General features: G+C 49.8%; 1 protein-coding gene across 2 annotated transcripts in view; it reads left to right on the forward strand.

Annotated features, from left to right (window-relative positions):
* Window positions 1–5,880, forward strand: part of MYH9 (myosin heavy chain 9) — a 72,013-nt gene extending 66,133 nt beyond the window's left edge. For both annotated transcript variants that reach the window (XM_075156407.1, XM_075156416.1), the window contains exons 34-41: window positions 109–270; window positions 945–1,073; window positions 1,418–1,506; window positions 1,708–1,831; window positions 2,933–3,141; window positions 3,574–3,682; window positions 4,002–4,174; window positions 4,364–5,880. In XM_075156407.1, coding sequence (XP_075012508.1) covers window positions 109–270; window positions 945–1,073; window positions 1,418–1,506; window positions 1,708–1,831; window positions 2,933–3,141; window positions 3,574–3,682; window positions 4,002–4,174; window positions 4,364–4,481 — 1,113 coding nt within the window. In that variant the 3' untranslated portion in view covers window positions 4,482–5,880. The remainder of the gene's footprint in view (window positions 1–108; window positions 271–944; window positions 1,074–1,417; window positions 1,507–1,707; window positions 1,832–2,932; window positions 3,142–3,573; window positions 3,683–4,001; window positions 4,175–4,363) is intronic.
* Window positions 5,881–18,614: the final 12,734 nt, after the last annotated feature.

Raw genomic sequence — 18,614 nt, forward strand, 5'->3', positions numbered from 1 at the left:
AAACAAGTCACATGCTTGTGCTTATGTACAGTTTGAAAGGGGGATGCGAAAAGTAGCTGTTGGGAAATCAAGGTACTAAAATGCTGATGCCTGTATTTCTCCATACAGGTGCGGGAGATGGAGGTCGAATTGGAAGACGAGCGAAAACAGCGCTCCATTGCTGTGGCTGCCAGGAAGAAGCTAGAGATGGACCTGAAGGATTTGGAAAGCCATATAGACACTGCTAACAAGAATCGTGAAGAAGCCATTAAGCAGCTCCGCAAACTGCAGGTGAGACACTGCAACTGTTTTAGCTATCAGTGTAGAGCATTTACCCAGGGAAATGGGATACAAGATTTCACCTCATGAGAACCATGCATCAGTGTCACAAGTGCAGCAGAACCTTGTAGCATTTTACTGCTAAAGATTTATTGGCATTTCAAATATCCTTCTAACCCCGATCCGCCTGTTTAACTCCCTGGGAGACAAGCTGTAGGGAAAGGCCACTCCTCTGGTGCTTGCCTCATGTCAGTGTTTTTGGAAAGGCTCATGGAGCTGCAAAGCTAGAGGGACTTAAATATCATTTAGGCCTTCTCCTGCCCCAGGACAGTTCTGTTATGCTTTTTATAATTCCTACAGGCATTTGTCTGATCTGTTCTTAGAAAAAACTCCAGACTGTCCATTCCATCGCTTCACCAGAAAGCTTCCCCTCTCCCTATATCTGACAAGATCTTATTTTTCTTCTGCAATTTAAGCCATCCCGTTTGCTTCCATTACTACTTCTCCTTGTTACTTGTGAAATGGGAAAAGGATGATTCCTTTTTTTTTTTCAGCAACCTCTTTGGTAGCTGAAGATTAATGAATCCCTGTTTCCGTTTTCCCTCCATTTTTCCTGTAAGACAAACAAACCCTATTTGTTAATGTGGAGGCTCTGAAATTCATCATTTTTTGTTCTCCCTTTTCAGGCACAAATGAAGGATTACATGCGGGAACTGGAGGACACACGTACTTCCAGAGAAGAGATCTTGGCACAGGCCAAAGAAAATGAGAAGAAGTTGAAGAGCATGGAGGCAGAGATGATCCAATTGCAGGAGGTAATGGAATACGCATGCAAGTCAAGGGTTTGTTCGTTTTCTTTGGCCAAGAACTAAACATAGCAGTCTAAGCTTGAGTGGTTATTTCCTTTCTTTTGTACTTTTTGCTCTGCTCAAGTATGAGGTCCACTTCAAAATGCAGAATTTGGCCCTTTCTTGACAGCTGTGATAGGAGTGTGCAAAACAAAGGAAGCTGTGGGGTGGGCGGGGAACAGACCATGTCTTATAATTAAGTCTGGATCTAGCTAGAGACCATACCACCCATTACCAGTAACTACTTTTTCCTATGCTGCATTAATTGGTAGCTTCCCATTGGATCACTGACCGTCTCATTTTCATTCCAGGAACTTGCAGCTGCTGAGCGTGCCAAGCGCCAGGCCCAGCAAGAAAGGGATGAGCTGGCTGATGAGATTGCCAACAACAGTGGTAAAGGGTGAGTAATGTTCCCTGTTTAAGGGTGGAGGAGCTGGTTTGAGAAAATACTTTGCTGGCTGTTATTTTATGTGGACTGCAGCACGCACTGTATCCCCTCTGCTCTTGAAAGACTGAGCTTATTTTGTAAAATTAGAAGTGGTGAATTTTCCTCAAGGCATTAATGCCACCAACACTGCTTTAATGATTTTGTGTCCTATAGAGCACTGGCTATGGAGGAGAAGAGACGCTTGGAGGCCCGGATAGCTCAGCTGGAGGAAGAGTTAGAAGAAGAACAGGGCAACACAGAGATAATCAATGACCGGCTCAAGAAGGCAAATCTTCAGGTACCCGTTCAGGCTGCGTGTGCCAGTAGGGGTTCTCTACTCTGTGTAAATTGTCAAACTGCACTCTTGAGTAATGCCAGCGGCTGCTTTGTGAGGAGCACAGGTCCTCAGAAGTCCATAGATGTACGCAAGGCGGAAGACCTGAATACCACAATACAGAAAACAGGGTGGGCAGTCAGAGCTGATGTTAACTCACAGGTTTTGATCATTTAAATCATTGGGTAGCTGGAACAATCTCCCAAGTTTGTTTTTTGGGTTTTTTTTTGTTTTTAAAAATAAACAACCAAAAAACTCCTAGTTCCTTTTTTCTGTATTAAGGGATTATGAGAAAGATGATCTGTAGCATGCTGCTCCAACTTGGCATGCTGAACAGTGCCACAACATGTTTGGAAAATGACTTTTCTGCCAGTTCTATGCTTCTTCAAATGGACTAACCATATGGAATTTGTTAGGCTGCTATAGAAACCATGATCTTAATCTGCCTGTTCTCTGCCATATTTTATCTGCCCAACTTTGAGAGTCAAGCATGTTGTTTTCTTAGCGCTCCAAAGCCAAGGAGCTAGGCTGATGGTTTTCCAAATGGCTTGCTCACTCTGGTGGATGAGGGCATAGTTCTCTACTTGGTTGACTGTCAGCCAGAGCCCTGGCTTGGAAGCGGACTGAGTTCTTGCCCTTTCACCTTTGAAAGTCAGTATTTTTAAGCTGCTTCTTTGTAGTGGAAGTAGGCAGACAGCAAATAAATGATGAATTAGTAAAGCAAACGTATTGGATCCACTTGCCTCAAGATTTTTGTAATTCACTAAGACTGGTAATTACTGTGTTAAGTGCCAAACCATGGCCTTCACCGCAGAGAGCATTGTATATGATTGGCAAATTTAGCCCTAAGAGGAGGTTGATAAACCTGTTATTCAAGGAATTACTTTGAAAATCTGGGTAAACTAAGATATTTTGAGAAGTGCCCTGCCTACAGACAGCTCGGAGTTATTCCAGTTATTCAGCTCACCCTGAGGGTACTTTTTCTTTGCGTGTCAGCATGTGTCTGAGAAATAAATCAGCCTTTCAGGCTGGAGCGTTCGATATGCTGAGTACTTCTCTCCGCAGATTGATCAGATGAATGCCGACCTGAATGCTGAGCGTAGCAACGCACAGAAGAATGAGAACGCTCGCCAGCAGATGGAGCGCCAGAACAAGGAGCTTAAGCTTAAACTGCAGGAGATGGAGAGTGCAGTAAAGTCCAAGTACAAGGCTAGCATCACGGCCTTGGAAGCAAAGATAGCGCAGCTGGAAGAGCAGTTGGACATGGAGACGAAGTATGTCCTAGTAGAAACTCTGTCTGTTTTACAGGCTTCCACCCACTTTGGCATTTTAAGCTCTTCTGAACAAATTCTGATTTGTCTGAGTGAGGTCTTCGTCGTAGGTATACTGGGTAGTACAGATGTAAGATCTTGGCAAACCTTCCTTGTTTTTCACCGTAGAAACTTCTAGCTTCTTCCAGACTTAACCGCTCCTAAAACTGCAGCTGTGATACACTTGCTGTCCCTCTGTAGCTTCAGGAAGGGTCATATCTGTGTGACGTCAGTGCCTTTTGGTCATTTCTGGGAAACATTGCCTCCCATCCGCTTTTTTTCTAAGTTAGGAGGACTTTTGCTATCTTCCTTGTTTCTAACTTGCCCAAGGCGGGTCATCTTGTTGGGGACAGCAGGAGAGAAGTTCTTGTCTGAGCATCACTGTATTTTTGGTAGGGAGCGCCAGGCTGCCAGCAAGCAGGTGCGCCGTGCCGAGAAGAAGCTGAAAGATATCTTGCTGCAGGTGGATGATGAGAGGCGTAATGCTGAGCAATTCAAAGATCAGGTGTGTATAGTTACCTGCAGCATTGGTGAGTCTTCTGGGGGGAGGATTTCCCTTCTGTGACCAAGGCATCGTCTGCATGTAAGAGGGCTCTAGCATTAACCTTCCCACAGATTTCTCTTCTTTTCCCTCACTGTGATAATTACAAGATGACACAGATGAAAGTGTAATGCTTTTAAAGGAAAAGCTTGGAGCTGTCAAGTTCTAGGCAGCTCCCTTCAGAAAGGGAAGAGGGGGCTTTGGAAACTCTGCTTTTTGCTGCTCTAACTACTGTGCTGTAACCCTGGGGAAACACTGATCTCTTTTTCCCATACACGCTCAGGCGGACAAGGCAAACATGCGCTTGAAGCAGCTGAAACGCCAGCTTGAGGAAGCAGAAGAGGAGGCCCAGCGAGCCAATGCATCCCGTAGGAAGCTGCAGCGTGAGCTGGAGGATGCCACTGAAACAGCTGATGCAATGAACAGAGAAGTCAGCTCCCTGAAGAGCAAACTCAGGTAAGGCGGAGCGTTTGGTGCGGTACCATGGCAGCCAGGCCAGCGTAGCCTTGCTGTGACTGCCCACAGTGGCAGCTGCCCACAGCAAACAGCGTGGCCAGTTTCTTCCTTACCTCTTTCCAAAGCCCGTCCTGTCCGGTGAGTTCAATGAAACCTGATGTTACTGACGTACTGTCCGTCCTTCCCTAGGCGCGGGGACCTGCCGTTTGTCGTGACACGTCGAATTGTCAGGAAGGCTGCAGGAGAGTGCTCCGATGAGGAAGTGGACGGCAAGGCAGATGCTGGTGATGCCAAAGCTACTGAATAAGTCCTCCCATTTGACCCAGGTTACACGTGATGGAGTGACCCATCCACCCTCCCCTCTTCCATTGGACTTTCAGCAAACCCTCTCCTCCTGAATTGGCTGGGGATCTGCAGAGCAAGCCCAGCTCTGTGTATCTGGAGCCGTCGGGCATCTGTGTTCCTAGTTTCCTCCTCTTTCCAGTTTCCTAATCCTCTTTGTATTTAATGCCAAAGAGTCGGGGCTCTGAAATGTGACCAGCAGTTTGGCCACTACAAAGGCCTGTAGAACTGTCCGTGCCATGTCTGCTGGTGAATCCTTACACAGTTTGGAGGGAGTGGGGTTAGGGAAAGATTATTTTTGCTGTAAATCTCCTTTTGTCTTCGATTCTAGCTGCAGGGAAGCTCCTCCTTGTATTCTTTCCCCTCCCTCTTTGTTTGCTTTCGGCAATCATGTTCAGTGACCTCAGACTTCAGCCTCTTTTAATCTGCCCACCCACATGGTTTGGGAGCAGTTTCAGGAAAAACGGTGTGCTTTGGCCATGGCAATTTGCCCTTTTTTCTTTCATATGTTTCCAGGGAGGGGTGAAGAGGGAAGCTCCTCTCGGGACCAGTTACCTGGAGGACTTGCCAAAGTTGTCTTTTTTTTTTTTTTTTTTCTCTTCTTATTTTTACTGTCTGGACAGATCTCTGAAGTGCAATGATGTCCTGTTAGTGTCTCTGCCTCTGAGCGGTTTCATCTAAGGTAGCGTGGACCAGTAGTTAATGACAGGCTGGGGAAGCAGAACAATGTCCTTGTGCTTGTCTGAAAATCTCTGGGGGACCAAATATATTTAATGGTAATAGAATCTAGGGGAATTTAATAGGGTAGTGAGCAGAGGGTGGGGATAAGGGGAGGGAAATCCTTCTTTTATTGACATGTCCAAGCCTCTTGCACCTGCTCTGTAACCAGGGGTTGGGATTAGTTATTGTGCACCATTGACTAAGAGTATATTAAAAACCCTTTAATCTGCACAGATATATGTAAGGCCTTTGTATCTCTCGTAATAAGTAATTAAGAAAAAAATAAAGGTCTTTATCACTGCCTTTCTATTGGGACCATGGTTATATATAGATAGTCTTTACTTTTCTACACCATACACTGGTTGCTGGATTTACCTGTATTCTTAACCATATTGTATATGCTGCATTTAGACCTACTTATGAGCGAAGTAAAAATAATTAAATATGAAGCGCCATACTGTATGCCTGAAGCGCTCTAAATGCAGGAGCCTCGTGTCCCAATTGCTGTCACAAAAAAATTTAATTTTTTTTTTATATAATAAAAGTGCCTTAGCATGTGCCTCAGCTGTGTGTCACCACTACAGTCAGTAATGGTTTACTGGTGCTCCACTGATGTTACCAATAAAGATTATCCATGTGCTGCAGTCTGTGTGCGTGTGTTGCCGTTCCCTCCTTCCCCAGGAGCCGTGAAGACCATGTGTGTCACCTCCCGAGGTAGCGGCTGTGGTGTCAGAGCATCAGCCTGTCCTGTCAGCAGCGCTGCAGACCTCCCCTGACGCCGAGTGACTCCCCGTAGCTGAAATCGGGCGTTACAGTAAGCTCAGTGTGTTACTGGGGCAGCTGGCAGTGGCCAATGCTGGGGATTTCAGAGGAAGATGATGCACTTGTTTGTGTGCTTTCAGAGAGTTACCTGTTCGAAACACGAATGTGAATTTGAGCCGAGCTAGTTCTGTTCTTGGCCTGAAGAATGTATTTCTGAGTCTGTAACTAACAACTGCGCAAACAAACTCTCTTCTTCACTTTCATCTCCAGTCTCTGGAGTCGCTGGAAGGTGAGGTTAGTGGAGGAGGTGATAGATGTCTAGAAGTCTGTTTTATCAATGGATTGTCAAAATTGCCTTTCACTCATCTTCCAGCTTGTCCCCAGAAAATCTACTTTTTGTTACATTTTTGCTAGAAGTTGAATAAGGAACTTGTGGCTGTATTCATCTTCTGGTGTGTGGCCCCTCAAACTGCCCCAGGTGTTCATGCATTCTGGTGCTACAGCCACGGCATAAGCAGCTAGAGTGTGACACCAGCACCTGATAATCATAACCTCGTCCCTTTCACCTGTGTTGGCAGTTTTAAGCCTTGATGAGAAAGTCTGAGTTAGGAGCTGCAGCTGGGGCTGGGTCAGACCCTGGGAGGAAGCGATGGGGAAGGAGGTGCTGGTGTTCACCACGAGGGGTACGGTGCAGCCGGCAAGTGCTGCTGCCAAGGCCAGTGCTGGCAACAAGGAGCGGGGAGGGTGCAGCTTACAGTAAACTCGGGGGAGCACGCATCTGTACCACTCCCAGCGGGTGGGATTTCTGTCTAAGCAAATGTTGAGAGGCGAAAAAGTCTTCTCATTAAGAAACTTAAGTGTAGGTAGAAGGCAGAAGAAAAAAAAGGTGTGGGGGGTGTGCAGAAGGAGGAGGCACGAAGATTCGCCATGCGCTGCTGCGCGTGTGGGTGTAGTCACATTGAGGGGTCAGTGTGAGCGTGAACAGCTTTTGACGTTACCTTACACAGGCTGCAGCTTTTACAAGCCTGAATAGGGATTGATGTGTAAAGGGACAGAAGTGCGTTGTGGTGCATAGAATACAGGTGCTGCTGTCCTGGTGTCTTGCATATACATCGTTAAAAACAGGACTGGAGTTACTCTCGTCCGGGAGTTTACAGGTTCAGATACTTCGGTCTTTTTCCAAAGTGTTTTGCAGAAACATGTAGGGTGTCTTTGTGAAGAACACGCCCTTTAAATTACATTGAAACTGCTTTCCCATCATAGGATCATCTTGAACGAACGCCAGCTGGCCAGGCACTGCTGTGACACGGGGCAGAACTGCCCTAGCACCTCTGTGCTGGCGGCGTGCTCAGCCTTTTAAGCTCAGGCTCCTTTTTGCGCCCTTTGCGTTGCTCTGTGTGAGCGTGTGTACTGCTTGGATGCTGCTCTGTCCTGTGCAAGGTGGAGAGAGACTTGGGTCTGACGCGCTTCCATTTTCCTTCAACTTTTCACCTTTTTGTGCATCCCCGTGAAAGGGCAGAAATTAGTCTCCCACAACATTTTCCACTTTGCGGAGTGCAACCTTGAGCTAGCAAGTTCTCGTGGCTCCAGATTAGTTGCTCTGTGGATCTCCAGAGCTGCTAAATGCCTCACACGGTCTTTCCTGAGATTTTGGTCCGAGTAGGTGAGCGGTTACAAATGCTGTAATAAGCAAGAGTGGGGAAGTGGTTGAACTGGGACCTGATCTGCAGGCCCTGCAAAAGGGCTGTTCCTGGAAGCCGGTGCTGGAGCTCTGTTTGTTGCCTGCGTGATCCAACCTCAGGGCTGATGCCAGCAGGCATTGGAAGGGTCTGAATGAGAGGGAGCACGTGGACATAGTTTCAGAAGATGCAAGGGACGGTGGTAAAGTTGATTTCAAACATTCCAGTCCCTGGACCGGGCTGTTGTGCTGGCACAAAGGATCTGTAAACTGGATCATTAAGTATAATAAACCTGGCTAAAAAAAAAATAAATTGTGGCGATGGAGGTTACAGCGGGGCCCTTGCAGGCTGTCGTGACAGCAGAACCGAGGGGCAGAGCAATCAGCCCTGTCACAGCTGCAGGGAGATGGAGGTAAATCACTAAACCTGCAGCATCTAGTCCTGCTGCGAAGAGCCCTCCTGCATGGAGAGCAGCTGAGCGCTCCCCTTGTTCCTGCTACAGCTTCCCCCAGGGCAGAGTGAAGACAGTGGCCATTAGAGCTCGTTCCAGCTGGGTTCCCAGCAGCAGTGACCTGCCAGGTTTAGGATTTAGCCCTCTTCCATTTCCTCCCCAAACTGTCTCAAGTACCACTTTAATGTAAATGGAGAATCACTTTGTCAAAGCCCAGGGTGCAGATTAAATGGCTGCAGGGCTGGGATGCCTCAGTGACAGGCAGGGGAGGGAGGGAGCTATGGTGGAAAACTGCAGCCTTCCCTGCCTGGAGCGAGTCGTGGGTGAGGGAGGCCTCAGAGCAGTGGTTTGAGTGATCTGAAGCTAAAATGCAGGCTGCTGCGGCCCAAGTAGAGATCAGCGAGTAACAGGCCCCAGGGGCATTTAAAGCATTAATTGTTGGCTTGTGCTGTCCAGGAGCATCCATCTATGCGATGCGCAGCCTGGCTCATGGCACTTGGAGCGGGGAGGAAGCTCTGGAGCTGGCGTGGGTCCCCCAGCCTGGCTGGGTACGGGGCTGCGCTCCCTGTCCTGGAAGCCCAGCCCAGTCCCGAGAGCGGCTCAGCCTTTTCTGGAGATGCCTTGTCCCAACTCTGCTGGCAAGATCCCAGCTGCGTTGCCTTTCCTGAAGAGCCTGGACCCAAACTTTGCCAGGGGCATGTCCTTTTAAACTTTGTCTCCAAGCACAGCTGGAGACAATATTCCCAGTTTCAGGACAGATAGCTAATACTAGTAGATAACTTTGCTGTCTGTCTGGACCTATTTCTTTCCCTCTTCTGATGCCAGCAGTGGGAGCAAAAGCAGAAGGAAAAGGAAAAAAAATAAACCCAACCCTATCCTTGCTACCATTTTGAGCCAGTGTGGCTGAGCAAAACAAACAGCTGAGCAGCAGTGCAGCAAGAGGAAAAGACAAACATGAAACGTCTCGAGCGATGATGGTCTGGCACGTGAGAGGAGAGGTGCTGGAGTTCCTTCTCAAGTCAGCTCCCTGCGGTGGGGCAGCCCCCCTCACTGACATGGGGGAGGGCTGGCCCACGGTGCTTTCAATTTGGGTCAAACGTGCAGAGAAGGACACTTAAAAGTTGATCAGGTAAAAGAACGGTCACTCTTTGGACCGGGCGGTCACGCGGCTGTGCACGAGGAGCGTTTAAGGCAGGCTGCCTTCTTCGCTGGCCTACGGCGGCTGAGGACGCGTGCAGGCAGCAGAAGTCCGTGGGACGCGGTGCTGCCTGGGTGCACGCGTGCCCCGCGGGAGAGGTCTGCCCTGGAGGTTTCGCTATTGCTCGGCTCCCCAGCCCTACGGAAGAATGGGGGAGGAAATGGAGAACTGATGATGATGGAGTGGCTGGCCTCGCAATGCCGCGTTACTCATAATGTGGTTGTGTGCTGCTAATTAATCTGGAATTATACTGTGAATGGCTTCATTTACTACAGCCTTAATTGACTTTGGATGGAAATTGTGTGGAACCTCATGGAAGATCCAGGATAAATGGATCGCTTCCTTAGGCTCCTTTTTAGGAGAGGAATCATCACTCAAATCCCTGACCTCGTGTAAGGCCAGGCCAAAGCGGGGCTCTGTGGCCAGAAAAAGTCTCACTGGGGACAAAGTATAGCGGAGGGGACTGGTGGTGGTCAGCTGAGAGGTTTGCCTAGAAGCAGCGAGATGCTGAACCATACAGCCAAGAGCTGCAGCCTGCACCAGCTGCTTGTGGGTGAAGTGATGACTCGATGGGGAAAAAAAGGAAAAAAACAACAACCCTTGGAGCTGTGATCAAAGAAATTTGCGTCCTGCTTTTCACTCCCGCTGTATCCAGGGAAACATCTCCCTGTGTTGCCTTATAAAGAAACAGCATCGCACCAGAGCCGAGCCCACCTTTCACTTTTCCTCCCCCAAACTCCTGGCACTGAGCGCTCCTGGTGCGGCAGCAAGGGAAGCAGCCTTCCTCCGAGCCTGGGCACGAGGGCACTGAGACAGCCCAGGCTCTTCCCTCCCGGACTCCTTTCCCCAATCCAGCGCTGTCCCCAGGGCTTGAGAGGACCCTGGCAAAACCTTCCAGCCCTGTGGGCTGCTGGGTGGATGCAGCCTCCCCAGGCTGCCCCGTGGCCAGCAAGCATGTGTCGAAAACTTCTTGTTTCATTTCCTTCTTCAGCTTCCCCACTGGGGGCTGAGAGGGGCATGGGGGCTGCGTGCACCGTGCCTGTGCTGCCAAATTCATCCTGGGTTGGAGCCGGCTCTTTCAGACCCTGTTTCTGCCTCCCAAAGCCTCCCCTGCAGCTGGTGCATGCGCGAGGAGCTCACCTCTGGGGTACAGACGAGCTCCGCTCTCAGGCAAGGTTCTCAGCTTGCATAAGAAGTGCTAATGTTGTCGCTACAAACTGCAGCAGGCTTTGAAGCAGAGGTATTGGCACAGCCAAAAAAAGTTTTAACGAGGTAATACGCAGCCCAATTTGCTGTGCCGGCTTTTGATCCTTTCTGCTGTAGATGTGATTGCGTGCCGCGCAGCTCAGCTCGCTGGCTCATCGTTTTCGGGAGCATGAGGCACCCAGCTGTCTCGCCCTGATGTATCCTTGTGGGTAAGGCACAGACAAAGCTCTTGATCAGCTTTTGCATGAAGCCCGGCTCACCATTTCCCTCTCACGTGAGAAGTTTCTTGTAGGTGACTTCAAGGACATGGCTTATGCTGCAGCGAGGATCTGCAGTCAAGAAACTGCGGTGGGACCCCACGCGAGGAAAGGTGCCGGGTTTGTGCTGTCCATGTTTACTCAGGCCCTTGCTGTGAAGCTGAAGGACCACATCCCCTCTCCTTTGCTAAGGGAAGTGCTCACCTCTCTGCTGCAGCCGGGGAACTTGGTTCAGAGGAGAGACGGCCAGCGCAGCCGGCCCGCCTGTTCCACTGGAGGGTAACGTACAGCATCTCTACAGCCTAGGAGGAAATCTACACCAAGAGTAAAACCTCACCTACCCCAGAGATCGTTTGCCTGCACCGCTTCCCTGGGCAGAAGGTGAGAAAGCCAGAGATGTTTGAATAGAAATGCTGGTGGAGTGGCTGGGGACAAGTGCCTGAATTTGCAGGGTTGACTGGTGCAGGGGACATGTCCCCGCTGCCACCATCGGAAGCGTCAGGTCACAGACAGGACCAGCGGCCGAGGATGCGGCACCACGTGCAGCGTGGCCTGCAGGGCTGGTCCTCCCCTCGCAGGGCGTAGCACGGCCCCGGCTTAGCTTTGGGGGGACGCTGAGGACAAGCAAAGCCAGGCACCATGTGCCGGTGAAGAGACCTCATTCATTTGCTTCGGGAGTGGATGAACGAGGGTTAGGGAGAAAATCATGGAGAGGGACCGGATTGCAGCTTCTCTGTGGCTCCTCTCTCGTAACCCAGGAGCAGAGGGGCATGTGATGGAGAGAGGAGGTGGGCACCCACTGCACGGACATGGGGCACGGCACAGGCAGAGCTGCATCCAGGGTCATCGTGCAGGATTGTCTGGAAATAGCCTCTCTCCAAAGCCAGATTTCAAAGTCTTCAGTTTTCAAGGTCTTGGCCCCCTGGGCGGACAGAGCAGCTGTTCCCTGCTCTGCTGTCCAGGCTCTGACAGAGCAGTCCCCCCAAATCTTCCCTCAGCATCCCCCCAGCACCTCTATGAGCTGTGCTATGGGACACCGGCTCTCCGTAGGGCCGCAGTGCCTATGGCTCACCCAGCAGGAGAGGCTGCCTCATGACACCGCCACAAACTATAAAAAGCTGCAAGACGATTAAAATAAACTGTCACAGGATATTCATTCCAAACAAAAAGCACGAGCCGGATAATCTATATCTGCAGGCAAGGGAGATGCCCTGAAGTCGGGAGGTGGTCGGGCGATGCTGGCAGGAGGCTCCCCAGCCCCACGTCTCCGTTGGCGAGCGTTGTGTGTGGGCAGGAGCGCTGCTGCGGGACGCTGACTCCGGTTTCCCCCACCGAACAAAGCCTTTCCTGACTGCTGGGGCGGAGGAAGGAAACACCCCGCAGCAGGCACCGCGGTGGGAAGAGCTGGGGCTGGAAAGGCCGGTGCTCTCCTCCCGGCCACGGCAGAGCCATGGCTGTGCTGTGGGAGGTCAGAGGTGCCCGGGTGGGAGCCTGCGGGGCACCTCTCTGCCACGGTCCGGCTTTCCGGGGCGCAGGGCTGAGCCCTGTGCTGGTGTCTCTGGGGTAGGTGTATTTCAGAGGCAGGAAACCCTCCTGCCCGGCTCTTGCAGGGTCAGGCATATATGCCACAAAGGGTGAGACACGACTTCGGTCACGCTTCCCGGTATTCCCCCTATAGCAGGTGAAGCACGGGGCTGAGGTCTGCCGGACGGCCAGGTCCCCCCCAGCACCAACAGCCCCACGGGCCGTGCTCGCGCTCTGCTCATGCACTTTCTCTGGGCTCAAGTCGAGTTTCGAACAGCCCCGTCCCACGAGGCAGAGAGCGTTCGCTGTGAATCGCAGGGAGCTGGTAGGACTTTCACCCACCTCGGGGCCAACCAGGAGAGCCCACAGCTCCCTTCTGCACTCGATTTCCTCCAGCACAGGTTAGAGGCTCCCTGACATCCCTCCAACTGGTCCCAGCAACCCTTCTGCCCATGCGGGCAGGTAACCCCCCTGCCGTCACTGAAAACGAGGCACTTCTTAGGTTCTTGTTTAGGCTGGGGGTAAAGGCTTGATTGCAACCACCCGAGTACCTTCACCGGGATGATCACGGCCACCATGTTCCCAGGTGTACCAGCTCTGCGACACTCCTCGCACGTCTGAAACTGGGGTCCCATTTGTGCACGGAGCAGGGCGAACCCGTCATGTTTGAGTCACCAGGTGAGAGCGAACCAAGCAGCAGCAATGGGTTGCACAGATGCTAAAATTATGTTTTGATATAATTTGTTCCCTTTGCCTGCTTAGCTTTCAGCTGCTGCCTTTTCTTCTCCCTGGTTGCAACTGGCACAGCCCTTCTCGCTAACCCTAGGCAGCTGCTGCGCCAGGATAGTGATTGCTCCCTCATGGTTTTGATGCTACTGCTTTCTGGTTTTGCTGAGCAGCAAATAGATAAAATATTTACTGTCTTTTCTCTTCTCTTTTTTTTTCTTTCTCTTTTTTCCCCTTTTTTCTCCTCTCTTCTCCTCTCCTCTTCTCTCTGAACTGTCCAGCAAATGCTTTGATGCCAGAGCCAGTCATAGCACAACATTTCACAGAAAATAAGAAGTGCTTGTGGCAATTCCTTCTCTGCAATTTGAACTTCTGTCCTCTTTAGGAAAAAGAAAAAAAAGAAACAAACACTAGTGGGAGAAAGACCAGTGGTGAAAATCTAAAACCTGCCTTTAGACAATGCTCATGCCCATGTCTGCAGCTGGGCATAGGCTTATGCAGAAGCTGTTGGGTAAAATGTGTGTGGATCTGGTAGGGTCCTACTGATAAATTACAGCCTTAGAGGATGACGTGGAAATTGTGGATGGAGAGTACCAGCTGTGACTGATGGACAGGGATGCGTTTAAAAATTAAGGATCATCTCAAAAAACTAATGCTGAATGGTTTCAGCTGAAGACATTTCTCATGGGTCGAAAACTGGAGAAAGGGGATGAATTATCAACGATACAGCAGGCGAAAAGGGGTCACCTTATTTATTTCCGAATCACAGCACGACGCGATACATACTTACCTGTGTTGATTATGAGCCCCGCTGAGCTTGATTATAATCTGCTTTCCCGGGTGGGCATGCTGTGCTCGGCGGCATGGAGGAACTGCAAAAGAAATTTGTCTGCGCCGGGATGAAATGTGCTCTCCACCTGCACGCTGCAGCAGGGGCTTGTTTCTGAGGGTCGGGGATCCCACGCCTCTCAGCTAGCCTATGAGTGCTAAAGCACACGGGGGAAGTTTACTGCAGCTGGTAATTCTTTTTTTTTGCCTGTTTCTGACTGGTTTGGTGCTGTGACATCTAAGCTGGCATTTCGTCTCACCACAGAGCTGATAGCATGAGGTGATCTTCTTCAAAACCAAGCAACGGCTTGGTAATAGCTTTATATTAAACAGAGAGCTTTGCTATAAACTAATTCTAAAGCAGCCGCCCCGCAGAAGTAGAGGAGCTGAAAACCGCTTTAACAGTGGTTTTAGTTGGAACTCGGTCAATTTATGGAAGGGATTACCTGGTGTGATGTCTGTGCTAGCAGGGCTCTGGGCTCAGTGACGCGGGATGGCCACGAGCGGCAGGAGCAGGGATTTTGGGTACGCTGCAGAGACCTCGGTGGGCGCTGGGGAGGAAGAGGGCCGAGGGGAGGCAGGGCAGCCAGCCTTAAGCTTGTAGGCTCACGCTCCCAGTAGCTCTGGAGCCTTCAGCGAGGTTTTGGCAGCGGAGGGGTGAGTTCCTGCCTGTTCATGATCTGAACCTCTGGCTCTCGTTTCTCCTTGTCTCCCTTCCCCTACTAATGGCTCCCAAGGGAAAGTTCCTGCTGCAGAAAAGGGGAGGAAAAAAAAATCGCAAAAGCGGAGGGCTGAGGGATGCAGGGGGAGAAGCAACCTCCAAGGGGCTGGCCCGCTGGAGCAGACGCAGGGATGTTGGGGAGGGAGCTGCAGTGGTGGCAGACACCACCCACCCCTCCATGCATCCAGGTTTGGGTTCCCATCGGTCCAGGCCAGCGGGGAGCTGCACAGGAGGGTGCAAGTCGAGGACGTGCCCCCAAATCCCCAGCGACCTTCTAACAGCAGGAGCCCAGGGGCTCCCTTGGGACCCAGCCGTGCATGGTGGCGGGGGGCCAGAGCATCCCCCCCCAGGCAGGATGGGCAGCCGGAGGAGACGGAGGCCCTGGGAGAGGCACCGGTGAGGGGCGAACAGCTTGCGTGCACAAAGCAGCCCCTTGCAAGGAGAAGAAAAGAGCAGGGCTGAGGCTTTCTTAAAGCCTTATCTGTATGTGTGTGCACGTCGGTGTTTGTGTGTGCATACATGGACATACAAGCTTATATATGGGTGTATACAGATGCATGTAAGTTTGCATTAAGTAGAACGTGGATGTTATCCAGGGTAAAGTTTGTTACATGAATATTGTAATTAACCTCTAAATACATACTGCAAACTGAGGAAACTCAGTGTTGAGGTCAAATACAAAGTGTATTTGGTAAGTGTATTAGGGTGAGAGATGTACAGCTGAGGCACCCAAACAGGCTGATGGCTGGAGAATGGGAATCAAGGGGAGAAAAAGATACTGTGTCTTTAAAAATCAGTGTAAGCGAGTCCAGGAGATAAAACTAAAGTGACTCCTTTAGAATGACATGGTTATAGCCTGGTACTGCAATTACATTTATTTAGGTGCCCTACCTGTGCATTCTCACTGCTGAAGAATACGCTCAGATTGCCTCCAGCTTTCCCTTTTGCCCTAAATTGCCTGAATTTATAGCACGTACTTGGGAGACTATGGCAATTTCCCCATCCCATATTTAACCCATGTTACCCAAACCACCTTAACTCCATCCGAGCGCAACTTGTGTGAAGATGAGTGGTATTAATAAAGTCTGAGGTGAGCCTCGGGAGGGAGTGGGGCCAGCACGGCGCTGGTAATCCTGAGTCATACAGCCGATTTCTGGGTCAGCCGGACCCTACAGCACAGAGCTGGTGTCCCCGGCCAGCTCCAGTGTCACTCAGGCAGGGATTCCACCATGGTTTTATCATCAGCTTCGCAGGGCTGTGGATATCCCCTTCTGAATTTTGCATGGGCCGGTAACATTTTATTTTGGTTTGAATTTGTAGCCCTGCTCGCCTTCCAAATGGCTGTTCAGCAGGCAGGAGTAGGAGAAGGGGCTGGAAAACATGACTAAATATGGCTGTGTTTCTGATTGCTACAGACTGCGGGATTAGCGGCCCCTTCTTGCCAGCAGCCACAGCTGAAGTTCCCAAGTTTTGAGGAGCACCGAGAAGAGCTGCAGTCCAGCCCTCCCTCCCTTTTTTTTCTTTTTTTTTTCTTTTTTCCCTTTTTTCCTTTTTTCTTTTTTTTTTTTTCTTTTCTTTTTTTTTTTTTGTTTTCCACAGAGAAATCTGCAACCTATTGTCTGGGCTAGCAAACTTGGCACCCTCCAGCCGCCTGTAAAATTGCATTAGGCGTTTATATTTCCTGTAGTGGATTATGTGTTGTCTGGATTTTGGATGATTCTGGGAGAGAGGGTTAGCCATTTTTTCAGTGGGGGCTACAAATTGCATTTGAAATAATTTCATTTTCTTGGAGATAAGAGAGCACTGGCAATTGGCAGGGCAGATGGACATGTTCCGAGACAGATGTAGGCAGCTTCCCCTGCCTGCGACTTGTACAGCCGCTCTGGCCGTGCACGCAAGGCACAGCCCTGATTCAGCCCAGCACCAGAGTACTCGCCTTGTCCAGAAGCCTGTCAATAACCTCATTGATTGCAATGATATTTCTCATGCTTAAAGCTAAGCAAGTGCTTAAATGTCATGCTGAATCGCAAGAAAAGGATTTCTTCACGCTCTCGCAGCGTCAGTTCTCTTGACCTAGCTGGCTCTGTGTTCATGCACGCATCAGGTTTTTATGCAAACTCTTAGTATTTATACAGATGTAGCACGTATGGGGGATTTTCTTTACAAACTGGGGTTTGCCTAACTTTGAAAATATCCTCTTGGCTCGTATGTAGAGTATTTATTGTGCTTTATCGACGTTTTCTAATTTGGATCTGAAGCCAAAGAGGCAGTAACTATTTCTAGAGCGGAGAAATCACATTAAAAAAAAAGAAATATGTTTTCAAATCTTGTTTGAAATGTGTTTGAAAAGAATCAGCAACAAATAGCATCGTGAAAGGGTAAAATCAGATTGCAAGTGCTTATTGGCACGATGTTATCATAAATTCACATAGCACTTTTCTGTGCAAAGGAAAACTGATAATCTTTTGCAGCAAACATACAATCTAAGGGCACAATTTTGTGATCATATTTATATAAGTAAACAGTATGCGTCTCATAGTCCTTCTGATACGAATGCTGGACTACTGAATAGCCAGCAGGTGGAGTCATCTATAATGTACGTGTTGTGATCTGGAAAGTTGAATAAGTAAGACAGGACACGTGGAAATTTCAGTTGAAAGTTGAGACCAAGGAAAATATGAGGAATGGAACTGGAAAACTCTGCGAGCGCAGAGGACACAAAGAGCTAAAACTTTAGCAGCAGAAGAGGAGGGGCCTGCAAAATGTTTGGAATAGCGAAAAGCTGGAGCAATCCTGGAAACACTCCTGTGGCTTGGATCCTGAGGCGTAATTCATGCTGTTGTAATTCGCACAGATGGCGGCTGTCTCAAGGGAAGGCTTGAACAGCTGGGAAACATCAGGGTGTGGGCCTGCTTCAACCGCACACCCTTTCTTTATCCCTGCATCAGCCACAGAAGTGAAAGGTGATACAGGGATCGCAGTAGAAAATATCTGCAAGCTATTCTCTGCCCTGGGAGATGGCTCCTCTTACTAGTTGAGTCGTGTTAAGGACCAGCTTAGTTTGGCATCTTGTGTATAACAATGCACTTTCAGATGCTTTTCCATTTACCCATTAGGGAGAAAGAATCAGCCTTGACTCCAGAGATCAGCCATGTAGTAAATTGAGTTGTAGCTAAGGGGCCCTAATAAACAGGGTGCTTCACCGAAAACGAACAGGAGTTTCGTGATAACACCCGTTCTGTTCACATGCTGTGCCCAGCCACCACAGCGGGTGTTTTGCTTTGTCCTTCGCTCCATCTGCCTGTTACACCGGGAATGAACGCTGCCTCCGGCGGGGCATTTGCCCTTCTCGAGCTGCGCAGCCTCCAGCCTATTTGGAAATGAGCAGTTGCAAATAACGATTTGTACTGTCTGTTTGTCTGTGTGCCCGTGTAGGCTGAATAATAATGTCACGGCCACTCGGCTGCTACAGACTCGTGTCTGAGAGAGGAGAGGGTGGCACAGCCCTGAGCTACTTCAGAGACACAGCCAGGGATGTGGCTCCAGCGAGGCTACCGGAGGACTGCATCAACAGTCGTCACTCCTGGCCTGCTGACGTAGACTCCAGCCTCCAACAACCTTTAGTTCACTCATGACAGGCAGCCGAGGGGAATAAATGCCATGTATTTCCCCGCTTCTTGATCTCTCGCACCCAGAGGGTGGGGGAGAGCCAGTGTTTTTCTTCCTTCTGGTCCGTATCCTCATGCGCTCCCTGTGGTACTTCTGTGGCTCACGCTATTTATCCTGAGCCAGTCAGACCCACTGTCTCAATAGAAAAACAAAAGACCTTTCGTTTCCCTGACGTGCTCTTCACACAGTTTCCTATTATTATACATTTTGGGGATATGGTGGGAGGCTCCTTCATATAAGAAGTGCTGAAGGACCTGCTTTATTCCCCATCCTTCCAGGCACAAGCAGCGCAGGCAGACGGCATTTTTATGCTAACTGCATATATGCAGATAACTGCATCTGCACTGCAGGTGTCAT

Source organism: Calonectris borealis, chromosome 1, assembly GCF_964195595.1.
Source record: "Calonectris borealis chromosome 1, bCalBor7.hap1.2, whole genome shotgun sequence".
NCBI lineage: Eukaryota > Metazoa > Chordata > Aves > Procellariiformes > Procellariidae > Calonectris > Calonectris borealis.